The sequence below is a fragment of the Ambystoma mexicanum genome, chromosome 8 (genome assembly GCF_040938575.1).
Source record: "Ambystoma mexicanum isolate Mex_15411 chromosome 8, UKY_AmexF1_1, whole genome shotgun sequence".
NCBI lineage: Eukaryota > Metazoa > Chordata > Amphibia > Caudata > Ambystomatidae > Ambystoma > Ambystoma mexicanum.
This window is the reverse complement of record NC_090929.1, coordinates 1,096,862,150-1,096,880,889: the sequence shown is the minus strand read 5'-3', so window position 1 is coordinate 1,096,880,889 and position 18,740 is coordinate 1,096,862,150. Positions and strand designations below refer to the sequence as shown.

Below are 18,740 nucleotides of genomic sequence, written 5' to 3'. Positions count from 1 at the left end.
TCCCCTGGCCTTTCTTCCACTTGCTTTTACTTCAGGTTCGCAGCACCAGGGGGGAATGACTTCCTTCCCCAGCTTCTCTTTATATTTGGTTTCACAGTTGACAAACACCAGGGGGAAATGACCCCATTTCCCCTGGCATCTTTTATGCTTTAGCTTTGGCAGACCTGGTTCACTCTCCTGCCAGGCACTGCCACGAAGAAAATTACTTTGGGTGGATCTTCTTTTGTGGGGGGTACGAATCCAGACCCTTTTTCTTTCTGTGGCTTACCTCAGGCAGACCTGGTTGACTTTCCTGCCAGGTACTGCCCTGTAGAGGATTTCTCTGCCTTTTCTTTTGAGGGTGATGGCCCCAGAACCTTGGGTGTGCTGTTTTCTGAGGGTTTCTCCCCCTCAGCCCTGCTTGTTGAGTTCAGTCCTCCATTACTCCTTTACGCCCAACCAACCTTCCCAGCAACCCTGGTACTGTTTGGGTTCTTGCTGGCTCTCTCTGGTAGGTCTGGTCTTCTCAGAGCTTTAGCTTCATTAGCTTCATTGTTTTCCCCCGGTTTCTCTGGCTGGTTGTGTCCGGTGCGCAGCCTGTACCTACTCTTGGTGTGCTCGCCTGCACTTGTGTGCACCGGCCATGCTCCTCGCATACCTGAACATTGTTCTTGCCAGCTCTCATTCTATGGCGGCTGCGGCGGCTCCACAGCATACAGTTTCTCTCAGCATGTGCATCTGCACTTGTGTGCACCGTCCAGGCTCCTTGCAGGCCTGGACCTGCGACTTGCCAGTCTTCCATGTGGTCCGTCCTTGCTGGACTGAAAGGACGTTGCGACTCCATTGCTTGCGTCCCGACCAGCAGTCTTTGCTCTGTACTCTGCCAAACCGCTTACTCTGGAGGACTCGATTCTTGAAGTCCTTCCTTCCTCTTTTTTCTGAATGGACACTGACAACTAAAATGTTCATTTAAGTACTCACTGTGGCTCTTGATTGTTCCGCACCTCCTTCTTGTCTCGCCACTTATCGAGGGAGTCAACTTTAGGTATTCCCTACTCTTCCTTGTCTTAGTGGGTCTTACGTCACTAAACCTACAGAGGTATATGGGGTACTAGATGGAGTTTTAGGGTCTATGGGGTATAGAGATGGGTAGGGTGTTTGGAGAGGGGTGTCATTCCACATTCTCTCAAGATGTCCTCCATTGTCCCCAAAGGGGGTGTCTCCTCCCATGAGCTCCACCCCCAGGGGGACTATCGGGGTAGCAGCCTCACCTCCCTGGCCTCATGGGAAGAGGCTCCCCTCAGGGACAAGTGACGACATCTCGGAATTCTTCAGACCTGAGCTGAAATGGGAGTTAGTTGAGATGGAATTTGGCAAGCTATAACATCTCAGTAGTAAAGATAAATGACCAAAAGCTGGATCAATGTTTTAGGGGCGTGGATACAATTCAATACCCTGTGATATCACTTTTTGAAATATTAAACCATACACAATAAATTGAATGCAGTATCCGTCAGACCCACAATGAAACATACTCCTGTGCTGACAAATAACTTGTAGCAAAATAACCAGTACAGCGCTTGTGCCATACCATCACCAGGCAGTTTCTCCAGTCCTGGTGTATGCTAACTAGCACTTGCCATCTGAAATGAGGGCTACTTTCATTTCTTTTTTCCCTTTTTAAAATGTTGGAAATGCATGCATTGCAAGTTAACAGTGGTTTCCTATTGAATCCAACAAGTTGTTTGTTGCTCTTCTGGAGTGAAGAAAAGAATGTATCACGTTTTAAGACGTATTAGTGTGTAGTTCTTCACAAGCTAAATAGTGGGTTGTAGTGAACTAGTGTTTAGCCCTCGGATGTAAAATACAGTATCTGCTGTCTTTTAATGTTAAGCAGGCTGTAAATCTGTGTGCTGCGGACCCACATAGGGTTTATTGTAGCAACCGAGAAGCCAAAGTGTAGCCGATCCGTCACTGGTTGGTGCCTGTGCTGCACCATTAGGCAGTGAGCACCCAGATGCTGTGTGGGGCTACATGGCCTGATGCGACTTACCTTGCATGGGCCTGAACCGCTTCATCTACCCCTGGAATAGAAGGATTTCCTGTGGTGCATCCACAGCAGGGCACTTCGTCTACACTCCACATTGTTTCCCAGCATGCATTGTGCCTCGTGTCCGATTTTGTTCCTGGAGCTTGACCTGTGAAGCACTGTTATGTAAAACATATATATATTTTTCTGTTCCTTCATGCAGTCTCGACCGGGGCAGGCCTGACGGCTGCTATTGGTGGCGCGGCAGCAGGTGTTGTTGTGCTAGCCCTCCTGGTGGGCGTCGCCATCTGCCTTCATCGCAGGTAGGTGAAGCTAATGTCTTAAACCAACCTGTTGCCCCTTCCTGCCCCCTTTTCTAGGAACCACTTGCGTGTTCTCTCTGACCCAACTATGATTCTGCCCCCTTGGCCACGAGTCCTCCACGCTACCCAATGATTCATGCCTGTGTTCCCCTGTGATAGGACAGTGTCCGTTTGGCTGCCATGAGAGAACTATGGACCACTTTCGAATTAGTTGGCACACCATGACCAATGTTACTGGTCCAAGATGCTTTAAAACCTACCACCTCTCCAATTCCCCCCCAAACTGCGCCCCTAAGTAGTCGCACAGTTATGTCAAACATAGTCACACTTTGTATTTCTAAATCTAGCGCTTTTTGTACCCAACTATTTATTTATTTATGTATTTATTTATTTATTTATTGGCCCGTTTGGCCCTTGCTTCTATGCTCACACTCTGTATATGGGGAGTTCACGCCCAAGGCACGCGGAGAATGTGGCACCATACCATCGCTGTGTTGTTTTGAAAAGGCAACCGGGCCAGTTTGTGTCTGGGGCTTCAGGGCATTAACTGCAGCGGGGTCTGCAGATGCGGGCAGAGCGCTCGCACTAGTCCTGGAAGGGGAGACCAATTTTTTCTCTTCCAAAAGTCACCAGCCTGTGGACTACGCCCGCCTGGCATGACGGGCCAGCCGTAGCCCTGCTAGGGTTCCACAGTCTCTGCAGGATTTTACACCCACCTAGAACTGACAGTGGAACGGACTCCGCGTGGCTAAGGCCTGAGTCTAATGAAGGCCCCCGACCCTGTGATTTCACTCTTCAGATCCCCCTAGGCCCTCCTCTAATCCCACCGTTTGTAATGAAGGGGTCTCCTGTAACTCTTTCCTCTTTCTTGGTAGGAGGAGGAACTCGCGGTCCCGGCAGTCTCCAGAGGATGTGCGCTTCTCAAAGTCTGGTGAGTGTGGGTATGGGCAACACACCACACCGTTAGGCGTGTCGATAGTAATGGATTTACGATAGTAGGGGTTTTATAATGGTGCCTAGTCTTTCTGTCTATTGTTTGATCAAAATGCTGTCTAAATTTCCTAACTTGAACTGTGCTTAGCAAATAATCCCTGCATAAGAAAGGCAGCAAATCCCCTGAACTTCAATGCAAAGTTGGGGGGAAGGGGGTGGAAGGGGCGCTTGTTCCGCTTTTGTGCATGGGGGCTCCTGTTAGAGTGCTCTGTGATAACACGGGCAGTTCTCTTCTCCTAGGATGGGGAGATACCATGGCTCCCACTGCCTCCCTCCCAGGAAGTGGCCTAGGGGCATGGTCCGGTGTTGGGCTTTTTCAGCTCTCCTCTGCTAAGCAGTGCCCTGATGTAGCGGCATATCTGATGCCTGCTTGGCTAGTGCCCCACTCTCAAGCAATGCCCTGCTGAGGGTGGCCTATTGTAGTCTCCACATCTTCGGGCGAAGTGCCCTTTTGTAAAGGTATCTTGCACCTGCAGTGCCGCTCTCACTGGAAGAGCCAATGCGATGGCAGGAGATCTGGTGCATGAGACATTGGTTACACACTATTGATCACTGTTTTCCTTTTCCTCTTCAAGACCAATTGAAGCCTTTGAAGACCTATGTTGACCCCCATACCTATGAAGATCCCAACCAGGCCGTCCTGAAGTTCACTACAGAGATCCAGCCCACCTGTGTGACGCGCCAGAAGGTGATTGGTGCAGGTAAGACAGACCAAAAGTCAATTCAAACTTCACATCTCCTCGCCTGTGGTGCTTGCAGTAGCAAAAAGCACCACTGCTTAAAATGGAATTCTGCATAATTATAGGGGCGGGGGGAGGGTGGACAACCACACATACAGCTGTGCTGATGCACTTCTTTACTGATAACAGCCACTGCAACACCTACTATTCCAGTATCGGGGGGGGGGGGGGGTGGGCACCTACAGCTGGCGATGCACCTCAGGCCTGACCTGCAGCTCATTACATCCCCTGCATGGCATATCAATTATACCCACACCCAGGTTGTGGTGTATAGGCACCTTGGCTGCTAGTGCTTGGATCTGGGTCACATGATGTGGAGTGTGGACCCCTAAGTGTGTGTTGGGGAATGAAAACGAGGCACCCGCGAAATGAACGAGCACATTTGTTCCTGTTCAGTTCCACACCACGAAACACTCACTGTGATTTGTGGGGGCTAGAGGAGAGGCAACCAAGTTAATAATAAAAGCTGCAGGGGAGCGGGAGGGGCTCAGCAGCTTGTCCCGCTGAAGTAGGTCTCCTGTACATACTTGGAAAATATATTGAAATGGATGTTCCTCCTGAGGAAATGCATCTTGAAAGGGGTGTGGTCTGACTGTATATGAGAAGTTTGTTAGTCTGACTTGGGAATAAGCCTGTGTTACAGGTTCTTCAGAGGTATGCATCTGATTGAGTTGGGAGGTCCTCCTTGTACATGCTCATGTCTCGTTTGGAGTTGGCTGGGGGTCTCCACCGAATTTGGAGGTCTTTTGGAAATCCAGCTTGAATATGTTAAATTGAGGTGGGAGCCTACCCGCTCACCATTTTTCCTGTTTTTCCTTTGGCCTGATGTTCTCCGTGACTAATCCAATGCTCTGCTACCTCCCCCCCATGTTAGGCGAATTTGGTGAGGTGTTCAAGGGAATCCTGAAGCTGCCCGGCAAGAAGGAGTCTCCAGTGGCCATCAAAACCTTGAAGGCCGGATACACCGAGAAGCAGCGCATCGACTTCCTGAGCGAGGCCAGCATAATGGGCCAGTTCAGTCATCACAACATCATCCGACTTGAGGGCGTGATTTCTAAATGTAAGTGCGTGTGTTGATTTTACTCTCTTCGCTCAAGATTGTGGCCCTCCGTCAAACCTCGACCAGAATGGCACGGTCTCCATATATGGGTGTACCCCCTGTCTCGCAACTAATCTCCCTTGCACACCCACCCTTCTGCCCTCAGTAAACCACCTGAGGAGTGTAGCCTCCAAATGTGTGCGCCTCATGTTGGAGCCCATGCCTACCCACGTGACCTGATCTAGTCCAAGTTTAACTGCATGCAGGAATCCTGTGCAAACTCGCACATTGGCCCGCTCATCCATGCAGTCTACATGTCCTATAATGTTTGGCCATGCGTACCCATTATCTTGCTTCCCCAGTGCACCTTTGACTCGGCACCTAAACCTCAGTGCTACACTTCCTGCACCAGATTTTGTCCTGAAACCTTGACTTTTGTGCAAACCCCTCCCCCCCCCCCTTACCCAGCACACGGCACCTTGTTATCTGCGTTGCTCCCTTTCATGCGTCCTAAATCCACTTTTCCGACTTAAGCGCTCTTGGCCTCCTTTTAGGTTTGTTGGGCCCCATCCCACACTCCACTAACCTGACTAGCCAAAGTTTTGCAATCCGAGCCTCTGATCCTCAATCCCTCTGCCCCCATGCCTCGCTGGGCCTCGGAGGCCCTGTCCGCCCCCCCCCCCCCCCTCTGGCTGTATAGTTCACCGAGCCTGCCTGGCCCAGCAGCTCGCTGACCGGTCCTCCACTTGAATACTAGCAGCGCGTTGACACTTTGCTTCACTCATTCACCTTTTCCCCCCTCAGATAAGCCTATGATGATCATCACAGAGCACATGGAGAATGGCGCCCTCGACAAATTCCTGCGGGTAAGCACGGCTGCCACCTTTTTTATACTTTCAAGTTCTGGCTCTGTGTCGCCCGCTACTTGGCTGAATACTTTTGCGTAAAGTTCACCCGACACCACCCTTCAAAGCAATGGGGGTGTGGCCATGCCAACAGAGTAACACTGGCCACTAGAGGCAGTGCATCAACTGGGCCTCCTGTGTCCAGAGGCACCTTTGTGAATATGTGGTTTCAGTTATTACTGACGGGTTTGGATGGTGAACTCTGGAGGCTCTAAAAGCTTCTTGGATGACGATGGCCTCTTTCGAATTTACAGGAGGTCCTAAGCAGCCACTGCCATTGAGGATTGAGGGGCTGGCTGCACCTCCATCAATGGTCACACCTTTCGGGGCACACTAGTGATTGGCAATGCTTGTGGGGGTGGGGCTTTTTGTTAGTCCGGGTTCATACCTCATCGAGCTGTTCTTTACTGGAGTCTGCTCTGATGAAGGATTGTAGCATGCCAACGGGGGGGGGGGGGTAGTGTGTGTGTGTGTGTGTGTGTGTGTGTCCCTGTGTCCCTCTGCTGCATTATCATTCCAGTGCCATTTTTTTTACCTGGGAATATTGCTGATTGTTTCTCTTTACAGGATAATGATGGCGAGTTCAGCGTCCTCCAGCTCGTGGGCATGCTGCGTGGGATTGCCGCTGGCATGAAATACCTCTCTGACATGAACTATGTGCACCGCGACCTTGCTGCCCGCAACATTTTAGTGGACAGCCAACTGGTGTGCAAGGTCTCCGACTTTGGTCTCTCGCGTGTCCTGGAGGATGATCCCGAAGCCACCTACACTACAAGCGTGAGTCCCATAGGCGCCCCTCTTCCTTGGACCTATTCTCCCAGTGCCTCAGGCGGAGCGCTGTTCATCTCCGGCCTCAAGCTACCCCCACCAAATAATGACCCATGTTCTGCCAATGGGGGGTCCACTTACTTGCCTGTAATATAGCTTGGGATAAGTTTGGGTGTGAGAGGGCTCTAGTCCTTTAAAAACAGATGTCCGCTGCACTGAGAATCCTAGGCATGGCTTCCTTTGCGATATTGTCTTTCTTCTTCTAGCTTTTTGCATTCAGTGCAGCAAGCCTACAAGATGCAGCAAGCTGGGCCGAGAGGTCTCTGATTATGCAGTTTGACATGTTTTTTAAAAAAATGTTTATATATCCACTTTCTCTGGCTTACCTTGACACGTTCCTCTTGTCTCTGCAGGGAGGGAAGATTCCAATTCGCTGGACCGCTCCAGAAGCCATCTCCTACCGCAAGTTCACTTCCGCCAGCGATGTCTGGAGCTATGGCATTGTCATGTGGGAGGTGATGTCCTATGGGGAGCGGCCCTACTGGGAGCTCTCCAATCACGAGGTAAGTCTCATTCTTTGTGAAAGGTGCCTTGCTTTCCACTGTTGGCAAAGGGGGTGTGGAGGAAGTCTAAAGGAATTAGTAGAGCTCCCCCTTCGTTTGGTCTCTTTAAATCGTTCTCTCACTTGGTTTTGGATAATGGCTCTGAACCTCAGCTGTGTCTTCGAAAGATGAGTTGGGAGGGTGCTCTTGATTTGGCTTTTTGGCGCAGCAAGATTTCCACTCGCTTGGTAGCAGGAGCGCCAGCAATGAGGGTATAGGAGGAAGTCTGCAGAACCAACCATAACGCTAACTGGGAAGGCGTTATCCATGAAACAGGATGGGGAGCCAGGACGAAGAACAATGATGGTGGGGGAGAGATTTCCATAGCAATTGCATTTGGTTTCTATATCCATCACTGTGCTCAACATCTAATCTGGTCCTCCTCCCCCGCAGGTGATGAAGGCCATCAATGAGGGTTTCCGCCTGCCAGCGCCCATGGACTGCCCGTCCGCCATCTACCAGCTGATGATGCAGTGCTGGCTCCAGGACCGTAGCCGCCGCCCCAAGTTCCCGGACATTGTCAGCCTCTTGGACAAGCTCATTCGAGCCCCAGACTCCCTGAAGACCATGGCGGATTTCGACCCCAGGTGGGTACTGCCTGAGTGCTAGCTGATTATCTTGGGTTTGAGAGGGATGCAGGGATCCACTCGTGGGAATCAATCACCAGGAGGCTAGCGGGGGTGGAGGAGATGGGCGTGTTAGTGACTTGCAGTACCTGCTCTTTACCCTCTTGCTCTTTCGACCTCATGACTCCCCATCAGTCTAACCCCAGAAATCGTGAGCTACCCCAGAGTAACATGGGCTCATTCTTGCCAGTAAGAATAAAACAAGCAAAGGCAAAGCCAAGTGTGTGGGAATTTGTAAAGGCACTGATTTAGTGGTGTTAGCTGGCAATCCATGGTAGCAGCTAAAAATGGTGTTCCTGGGCATACAATAGCAGTGCAAACTAATACTTGTAATCAAGTCAAAACTGTTGGCTTTGCCATATAAGACTTCAGTAAATCGAGTGGCTGTACGCAGACCTGATCAAGACATTTGTATTACACGAATAGTGCGTTAACCCCAATAAGTCTCGGAAGACTGCTTTGAAAAAATACTGGCAGGCACTGTGACCACAAAGTTTGATAGTAAGGCTTGATAAAGTTGGCTCAAAGAGTTCCCAGGAGGATGTGTTTTAGATGGGGAGGGATAGGAAGTGAGTGGGAATGGCCATAGGGATTAGCATGGTTCATGGGCAAACAATGGGTGGGTAAATAAACAAATCTCACGTACAAGCGTTGTGTCCCTCCTCAAATGCCATTTCTCTCTAGCTGTACTCAAATTGAGTAAATCTGGAGAACTAATTGGAGCTGTTATGCCTGGCTACCATCTCAAGGAGTTGGACCTACTCGAGTTCAGAGGTTGAAGAGTCTCTTTAGACTATGATCAAATTCCACCTCATTCCACTTTGCTGGCTCCCCATAAAACCACACCCTGAAAAGATTGTCCTTCTTGAGTAGCTCTCTCATTGGGCGTTTCAATAAAGGGCACCCCCGCTTCAGTGGTGCATCCTTCAGTCGCCATGCCAGTTGCTCATATTTGTAACTGTCCTTGGGCTGTTCCAGGGCGTATCTTTGTCGTCTTTATTGGACCGCTGTATGCGCCTGGAGTCCCATGCCAAAGCTGTTAACAAATGACTGTTCATTGTCTCCAAAGTGAACTGGTGTCAGGAATGCCTATGGAAGACCACTTTATTCTTAATTAAAAGAACCTGGGCCCGCTGAGCTTTTTGTGCTATTGTGCCTTAAGATACCGGTTTGCTGGCAAAATGTTTACATTTAACCCTTCCGCTGCCAAGGTGCCTGGGCATGTACTTGTCGGATGCCCTTTAGCCTCAGTAGTAAGATCTACATTTCTCTTTTTTCCACCGGCACAGTCTGTGGGCTGCATTACTTTAACCTTCGTCCTTCCCTGCCTCTTCCCACCCCCGGTCCATAATTTGGTTCTCTCCACTATGCAGTGTATGGCCAAAGTGGTATTGGAATTGTGATGAGCTTGTAACACAACTGCAGAATATTTTAATTACGATATAGGCTTACATAAAACGAAGGGATCATCTGTTATCCCGAAACTGGGAATAGTGGCCATGTTTGTTTTTGCAAGCCATGTGTGGGGTTTTCTTGGGCTTGTGGTATCGGAGGGGTATGGACCAGCCATGGGTTGACCAGATTTTCGTAGGGCTTGTGATGATAGGGGAGGTAATGATCAGCCATGTGAGCTCTCGCTGCCTGTAATACAATGCGCTATGTCTTGCTGTACGTCTCTAGTGCAGTGAGCTCTCTGTCACTAGTGCAGTGAGCTATGTCTGACTCGTCTCTTGTGCAGTGTGCTGCTCTCTCTGCCTATCCGTCTCTAGCTGTGCCTGCCTCTGTCTCTAGCACCGTGGGCTATGTGTGCTCGCTTCCTCTCCGTCTCTAGTGCAGTGGGCTATTTTCAGCCCCTCAGCCTCTTGTGCAAAACTCTCTGCCTCCTTGTCTCGTGTGCAGTGAGTTCTGTCACTAGTACAGTGGGCTGTGTCTGACTCCGTCTCTTGAGCAGTGTGCTACTCTCTCTGCCTATCCGTCTCTAGCTGTGCCTGCCTCTTTGTCCCTAGCACAGTGGGCTATGTGTGCTCTCTCTTCCTCTCTGTCTGTAGTGCAGCGGGCTGTTAGCCTCTCTGCGTCTTTTACAGTTCTCGGTCTGCCTCACTGTCTCTGGTACAGTGGACTCTGTATGCCTCCCTGTCTAGTGTGCTCTCTGTGCCTCTCCGCCGCTAGTGCAGCGTGCTCTGTCTGCCTCCCTGTCTCTGGTACAGTGGGCTCTGTCTGCCTATTTATCTCTATTACAGTGTGCTCTGCCTTCCTGTCTCTAGTGCAGCGGGCTCTGTCTGCCTCTCGGCCTCTTGTGCAGTGTGCTCTGTCTGCCTCTCGGCCTCTTGTGCCGTGCTCCGTCTCTTGTGCAGTGTGCTCCCTCTGCCTCCCCGCCGCTAGTAAAGCGTGCAGTGTGCTCTCTCTGCCGCTAGTGCAGCGGGCTCTGTCTGCCTCTCGGCCTCTTGTGCAGTGCTCCGTCTCTTGTTCAGTGTGATCTCTGCCTCTCCGCCGCTAGTGCAGCGTGCTCTGTCTGCCTCCCTGTCTCTGGTACAGTGGGCTCTGTCTGCCTATTTATCTCTATTACAGTGTGCTCTGCCTTCCTGTCTCTAGTGCAGCGGGCTCTGTCTGCCTCTCGGCCTCTTGTGCAGTGTGATCTCTGCCTCCCTGGCGCTAGTGCAGCATGCTCGGTCTGCCTCTCGGCCTGTTCTGAAGTGAGGTCTGACCCTCTGCTCTCTGTCCCTCAGGATCTCGATCCGGCTCCCCAGCAGCAGTGGCTCGGAGGGGATGCCCTTTAAGAGCATTGCGGAGTGGCTCGAGTCCATCAAGATGCAGCAGTACACCGAGCACTTTACGTCCTCCGCCTTCAGCTCCATGGAGCGGGTCATCCAGATGAGCAACGAGTGAGTAGCGCACTCCTGACCCTGGATGTGTGCGACTGATGACCCTGTATTAGGCCGAGGCGAGGATTATCTGAGACTTGAGCAAACATGTCTGTCTGGTCAGCAGAGCGTGGGTATCTGAGGGAGGGAGGCTGCAATGTTGTAAGGAGGCAAGAAGACTGGCTTCTCTGGGGATTCCGGCCAGGAAGATGGGTGCAAAAAGAGGGGTTTCCATGTTAGGTTGGCGGTGTGATGCCATGCACCACCCTCTTTCTCGACACCCTTCCGGAATCCATTTCTAGGCATTGGTGGTGAAGGCTACAAAGGGGCTCGTGAAAAAGCAAAATGGCTTTGCTGTTGTGTTGGTGCAAGTGGTTATCCCAAATCCGTGTTACCTGGAGGGAAACTATGCTTTTGGACTGCCCCATGTCTTGGGTTTCGCGTTCCCCCTTTCTATTTGTCTGCCTCCAGTCTTGCTGAGGCCCCTGAAGCATCCCTGGGATGAGGAGGAAGGATGCACTCCTGTTGTCAGTCATCATTCCCCAATTAGTCTCCCCTGCCCCATCCATGGGTTCTTCCTCTGCTTGGATCTGGGTGATTGGAGTTTAGCAATCCCCCCACGTAAATGAAGGATTGCAACCCTGGCTGATTTTATCCTGATGGACACCACCACCACCACTCCATCACAGACCATCTAGCATAGCACCCCCAAACACAGCAACCAGTGACCCACTCAGCCCTCTTGAACGGTTACAGCGCTTCACTACACCACCACCACTCTTCCCTCTTTCAGTCCACACCAGAAACCAGAGACTAGGCTCTCGTTTCCCTAACCACAAAATCACCTCTAAGCCTAAAAACCTCCAACATGATCCTAACAGAGACACAGCTTGCCCTATCTCCCGGAACATACGCCCACACCTAACAATACCACCCCACCATCCTCTAACATCAAAGGAGCCCTTATCAATGCTCGCTCCCTTGTCGCCCATGCCTTAGAGATCGCAGATCTTATCTCAAATAGCCTGGACTTCCTGGCTGTTACAGAAACTTGGCTACACCATGCCGCAGGACCAGCACTCTCCCTAGCCCTACCAGAATGCTTACCAGAATGCTATACCATTATCAGGGCCGACAGAACGTCAGGAAAAGGTGGTGGAGTGGCCTTCATTGCTAAAACCCACCTAGCCCTCAGAGCTATTCCCACCTTCAGCTTCCCCTCTGCTGAGCTCCTGTCAGTGAAACTAACTCTTTCACCCATCCAAACAATACTCTTGCACCTTGTCTATCGGCCTCCCGTCCCTTCTCCCTCGTTTTGAAAATGACCTCCTAAACCTCCTCTCCACTCACACCAAACTTAGATCCCAAACTATCCTCCTCGGAAATCTGAACCTTAGCCTCCAGGACCCTAACGATTATCTTGCCTTAGCCGTTGATAATACTATCTCTAACTTGGGATTTACACACACAATCACAACTCCTACACACTCCAAAGGCAGAACGCTGGACTGGGTGTCAGACCTTAACTGCTCGGTCTCCATTACCCAAAATGAACCCGTAGCTTGGTCAGATCACCTCATCCTGTTCTCCATCCCTGGACCATCTCCCACTAAAGTGACATTAGCACCCACCTCACTTTCTGGAAATTGTTGCAACATCACCATAGACAGCCTCCAGCCTCTCATTAGCGACATCCTCAACAAGCCTAAATTCAACAAGCTCGACCCTTCTAATTTGGTAGACCTCTATAACAACACTCTTTAATCGGCATTAGACACCTCTGGCCCCCCTGAAACTTAGGAAAGCCAAACCCTTGGCCCATCTCAATAAGTGGTTCACCCCATAATTAAAAAGCCTCAAACACTAAAAGATCTGCCGAATCCATTTGGCGCAAATCACCACCATCAACAACAAAACCGCATTTACGTCAGCCTCCACTATTTACAAAGCAGCTATCCTCTCTGCAAAAAAAGAAACTTATAACTCCAGAATCCACAATGCCAAATCCAGTACTAAGGAACTCTTCAGCATCTTAAAAGAACTTGAATCCCCTGCACCACCTACACAAGACTGAATCAAAAACGCAGAATGGTGTTCAAAAATCCAGAAAGCCCTTGCAGATAAAATCACTCTACTCCAAAATAAAATTGAAGCCAAAAAGGCAAGCCTTACTATCGACTCCCAGTCTGCCCCTGACCCAGCGAAAAACCCCACAGCCCTGCACTCCCTTCACTTTCTCTCAAGTGACTCCCAAAGGAAGTTGAAGATATCATAAAAAGCCTAAAGGAGATATCTGCCCAGCCACCATCATTAAAAAGGAAGCTTAAAAACCTAGCCCCTTTCATCACCTCCTTGATAAATTCTTCATTCTCCACCAATCGGGTACCTAACCACCTCAAGGAAGCTTGGGTTATGCCTTTACTAAAAAATGCCCAACCTCGACCCAAATGTCCTCACTAACTACAGGCCCATCACTACGGTCCTGTTCCTTCTAAATATCCTTGATCAGCTGGTTTATCTGCAAATCCAGAAGCACCTAGAGGAAAACTATCTCCTAGGACTTAGACAATCAGGCTTCAGACCCAGACACGGAACTGAGACAGCCCTCCTAGATATTAAGATCCAAATGGACGAGGCGAAGGACAAAGGTAAGCTAGCAGTCCTACTCCTTGACCTTTCTGCGGCCTTCGACCTCGTCGACCACCAAATTCTTTTAAGCATCTTGAAACAGCGGCAGCATTCTCCACCAGTGCATCCGACCTGGGTTAAATCCTTCTTATCAAATCGGACCACCAGAGTCTTCTCGGCCTCAACCGATCCCACAACGATACTTTGTGGCGTCCCTCAGGGTTCCTGTGTGTCACCCACATTATACAATATTTACGAAGCTACTCTTTGATTGCATGGACAACCTGGGTGTCAGCTACACTAACTATGCAGATGACAACCAAGTCCTCATCCCCCTCACTGGCTGTTACGACCAGGACTCCAAACTGCTAAGCATCTACAGTGAAATCCAAGCATTGACAGCCACCAACAGTCTATGCCTCAATGACGACAAGACCGAGTTAATGATCGTGAGTACTCTGGCATGCCTGAATAAACTCGACACCAGATACACTTCTTTCGTCATTGATGGTGATATTTCCAAAGAGATAAAAACATTGGCAGTCTACCTCAACTCTTTCTCTTAGAAGGTCAGGAGCGTGGGGTCCTCCACGGCCTACACTAACAAACTGATCTACAGCTGTAAATCTTATTTATCCACAAGCAGCTGTCTAACGCTAGCTAGAGCACTCACTTTATCTCAACTTGACTAGTGCAACACACATTCCTTGGTTCCTCTGAACACAACCTAAATAGACTCCAGGTACTCCAAAATAACTGACTGAGAGCTGCACTTGGTCTCCCTAGATCCTGCCATACATACAATCAGACAAAACGCCAACTGGCTGCCCATCCATGACAGAATCACACTACGCCCCCTGGTCATCACGCACAAATGTCTCTCAAACTCGGCCCCAAAATATCTGGCAGATAAAATGTGTAAACCCCAACCTGCACATACCACCAGATCTTCCATCTCCCATAGCCTGGTGGTACCAAGGTTCACTCTCAAAACTGCCGGAGGAGCCAGCTTCCCCTGTCCAAGCTGCCAAACGATGGAACTCCATGCCCATCCCGCTTAGACAGGAACCTTCCTTCCTCACCTTTTAAAGCCAGCATAACAAATTGGCTGAGCAACATGCCTCATCACTAGGACACCATCAAGGTGTTGTCCGTTCACTGACTAGTGATGTTACCGCTCTTCATCTGTTGTTCAACTAGTTTACTGCACTTCTTCTCCTGTTAGCTGACCCACCTGTAACCAAGGTCCCACTTATTGTCTTTACACTTGATTGTAACTTGCCTGCCTTCCTATGTATGTAACCTCTAAGTTTTCAAACGCCCAGTCACCTCAGGGTTTGGTGCGCGATATAAATATTAAACAAATACAAAAATACACTGAGTAGTCCGTCCCCACAGAGAGGCCATTGGTTGACTGGGACACGCCTCTGCTTTCTCCGTTATACCCTAGACTAGAGTGAGGTTGCCCTCCAAGACTGGGGTCAGTAGCGGGGGCAGCTTTCGGTGTCGGGGGAGGTGGGGGTGGATAATAGGGGGGCCAGCCCGAGGCAATGGGACGCACTGGGCACCAGAGGAGGTACCGGTGGGGGTGACCGTCGCCACCCCCCCGCACACCACTGCCTTCCTGGCCCCCACCACTGCTGGGGGTGTGAGGGGAAATGTGATCTGCCACTGGATGTATTGTACTTGTTATTCATTGGGGGATTTCGGCAGCTGGTGCTTTCGATTAAGTTTTGACCTTGTGATTTTATTTTTTATTTATTTATTTATTTATTTATTTATTTATTGGTTCTTACCTCTGAACTCTGGTCTAGTATTCGCCGACGCTTTCAATGCGTTTCCCGGATATGTGCCCAAGCGCAACTTTCCTGGGAAGGTCAGATCTGTGAACGTGGACACACAGGAAGTCGAGGGACATTGTCTGCGTCACATGCAGCGCTTTTTTTTCCTAAGTACAGTTTCCTAAGGACGATTAGAAGTCCAGGGTGGATGGCGGCCCAGGGCAGCAGCGCAGTCTTTGAACTCGAGATGGATAAAATGTGCTTTTGTTTATTTGGGAAGTCCGATGCTGGGCCCGGAAAGGGATGCTCTAAAGCTGTCTAAATAATAGCCGAAAGGCCGACCCACTGCAGAGGGCGACCTGGTCTCCGGCAGCGCGCAGGCCACACCTGCTCACTCAGAGTCCTGCCTTTAATGCTGATTGGTTTTCTGTTTTTGAATCGGAGAACTTTTTTTGTTGAGACCTCTTCCTACGGGCGCTGAGCAAGCTCTGGCATGGCCGGTGTGCTTGTTTTCGAATGTGCTTTCATCAGTTTGGGTGATCTGTTATTCTTAAGCATTCTATAGTAGATCAACCACATTAAGGCACGTTTGAAGGTCGTGGCGATACCACTTTGTTTACCTTTTGTGAAATTGCTCTTCTAAACTCAAACATGCGTGCATACATACATGCACTGTCAGTGTATTCAAGTTAAGGCAGAAAGAGTGCATTCTGCTGAAAGGTTCAATTTAACGTTAGTGGCGAACCAATGAAGCGCTCTAAATGGAATGGGTGTAAAAGTACTGACTTGTGGTGTGTGTGTGTGGGGGTTTCTGGGCTTTCAAGAGTGTAATTAAGGTATGTCTCTGGAATATTAATTTTGATCCTTCTAACGTTTGCCTTTTCCTCTCCCCAGGGATATTAAGAAACTGGGCATCCGCCTGCCCGGGCACCAGAAGCGGATCGCCTTCAGCATCCTTGGCCTGCAGGAACAGGCCAGCACCATGGGCATGGCCACCTAAAGCGTGACCAGTCGGACACAGCGTTATTGCTATCATAGAAGCCAATAGGGTTCCACCTTTTGCCTGGGGCGTGATGAAGGACTCTGTTCATTACGCATCATCAACACCTGGACTGAAAATACTTGAAGAGTGCTAGTCTGGCGTTAGAGGAGAACATGGCAGACGGATGCTGTTGTCCTAGAATGGAGGACTGCAAAAGAACTGGACCCTGGCAGCCGGAACTGCCATATCTGCAATACTCCGCCACCCTGTTGGTTCACAAACTGAACTTCTGCTGAGCCAGAATGGAAGCAGTGGGGGTCCTGCCTGCCCAGTGCGAAACTAAGGAGCATTGTACCTGCCCAGAAGGGGGCGGGCTGAGCCTCTGTGGACCCAACGTGAAATGAGTGACTGGCATCTGCCCATGAACTGCTGTGCTGCCGCCATTGTGGGCTTGTTTGTATTTATATTGTTGCCGAATTACTTCCACAGGAAGGCTGCCCAGTGGTATTTTGTTACTGGGGCACTAAGGGAGATTATGAGGGTGTTGTGTTGCCTGGAAATGGCAGACGTTGCCACAATGCTTTTGGACACATGTGGTACATTTCTTGTTTTTGATCTCTCACTTGCTGCCTTTCCATGCTGTACCCCCCCCCTCACACCAGTTGTTTTCTATTTTATTTTTGAATGCTAGGTTTGGTCTGTTTGCTTGTTCTAGACAGCATCAGGTCTAAAAATCTGCGACCCTAAGGCATTTAGGGGGAGTTGAGGGGGGTGGGAGGGTACTTTTTGTTTCAAAAGCAATTTGGGAGACTCTCCTCCCAAAGTCCTATGTGGGCTTCCCATTTTCGGACGTGCTACCAGTTCTGTATTTAAATCCAAGTTGGACCACGAGTTCCACTTCTGGATTCCATGCAACAAACACCAGCAATCCTCTCACCACTCCCTCTGAAAAGTGAGAGGCCGTGGACCTACAGGTAGGGGCAGCAACAGTAACCCTACACCTTTGACGCATGTACAAAGTTGAGCGTGGCATTTGTTGTAAAATGCCACTTGTATTTTCATCTCCTCCATAGTTGACCCATATACCTTTTAAACTTTCAATAGTTTGTTTGGAGTCCTGGAGAAGAGAGCTTCTTGATGGGTGGGTGGACGAATCATGGCAATGGGAACCGACCGGCTGCTGTGGGTGCATTCTAACAAAGAGCAGTAGTGGGGTCGTCCTGCGCGTCGGCGTAACCATAGCACAGTACATCCGTTTTCCCGACGTAAGACATGTGGCCTATAAAGAAGAAAATGGTTATGTCCCACTGCCAGGACATGGGAAATGTGGGGCTCACTGTTAAGCAATTCTATGCTTCCATGGCCGCCTATTCTGTGGGAAGTGGCTTCCATTGCCCTACAGACGTTGTGGGAGACTGAACCCTGAAGAGCGGCCGGGTTTCCAAGCTTTGCTGCCTGAACGTTCTTCATGATCTTGGGCCTTGTGTTGAAACAATGCATGGGTTCTGTGCTTAGTAGTCCTGTTGACGACTAAATAAGGGTTCCATCAATCCCAGATGCGGCTGCACACACCGCGAAACAAGTTTTATTTAAAATCAATTTAAGAGAAGTGTGTTGTCCCTCAAACCAACTGGTAGATGAGAAACCTTGGCCTTTTAGACAAAGTATGAAATTTGGTTGGTACTAACGAGTGAAGGTCGTGTCCTGAAGGGCAATAAAATCTTAGTCTATAGCAAGCAAATCCCCAAGCTGTGGACCCTCGTTTTAATGTTCTCCCTAATCCCCCTCATTTTGATGTGGTTCTGGGCAATATGCAAAATCCCTTTTTTCAGAGCACTGTAATTTTGTAATGCCCCCAAAACTGGCTCTTCCTCAAAAGCACGTAATTTCAGCCTTCCTGCACAGTGACCGTTTCGACCCCATAGCTCTTTAGATGTGTAATGCCTCCAGCAATGTGGAGACTAGTGCCTTCCAAGAACATTCCTCCTTTGCAAGGAATGCAAAGTTTCACTGTTCTTTAAACTCCTTTTTTTTTTATTTATTTATCCCGCTGGGATTGCATCCCTCCAGACAGTCTTTGCTATGATAAAGATGTGGCTGCTGTTCAGTCAGTGTTATATTTCTGTCCCTGTGATAAACTTAATAATATTTATTTTTTTATATTTATTAATAGAGATTACGAAATGTATTCTACTTTGTCCGAATTGCCGTTCAGAAATAAATCTGCAAATAGTTTTAAAGAGAAAACACGTGTAAGCTTGTTCTTGAGTCAGGCTCGATTTGAAGTTTGAGTTCATTAAACACAAAATGGGTGATCTTTATTGTTTTAAAGGCAGTGAGTGAGCTACTATTGGCTGGTGTGGCGAATGATTTGGAATGAGTGAAAACCCAGTGATGTGGCAATTAATGAGTTCCTATCCAAGTGTATTGGGGCATGAATAAATCAACGGGCATGAGGAAATATCAAACCCCAACTGTTGTCCT

General features: G+C 49.4%; 1 protein-coding gene across 2 annotated transcripts in view; it reads left to right on the top strand.

Annotated features, from left to right (window-relative positions):
• Positions 1 to 18,503, top strand: part of EPHA2 (EPH receptor A2) — an 85,779-nt gene extending 67,276 nt beyond the window's left edge. The window contains exons 8-17 of one of the 2 annotated variants that reach the window (XM_069611101.1): positions 2,232 to 2,331; positions 3,207 to 3,262; positions 3,900 to 4,025; positions 4,939 to 5,124; positions 5,908 to 5,969; positions 6,576 to 6,785; positions 7,190 to 7,339; positions 7,772 to 7,965; positions 10,731 to 10,886; positions 16,169 to 18,503. In XM_069611101.1, the coding sequence (XP_069467202.1) occupies positions 2,232 to 2,331; positions 3,207 to 3,262; positions 3,900 to 4,025; positions 4,939 to 5,124; positions 5,908 to 5,969; positions 6,576 to 6,785; positions 7,190 to 7,339; positions 7,772 to 7,965; positions 10,731 to 10,886; positions 16,169 to 16,274 (1,346 nt within the window). In that variant the 3' untranslated portion in view covers positions 16,275 to 18,503. The remainder of the gene's footprint in view (positions 1 to 2,231; positions 2,332 to 3,206; positions 3,263 to 3,899; positions 4,026 to 4,938; positions 5,125 to 5,907; positions 5,970 to 6,575; positions 6,786 to 7,189; positions 7,340 to 7,771; positions 7,966 to 10,730; positions 10,887 to 16,168) is intronic. The other variant, XM_069611102.1, reaches the window with a different exon arrangement.
• Positions 18,504 to 18,740: the final 237 nt, after the last annotated feature.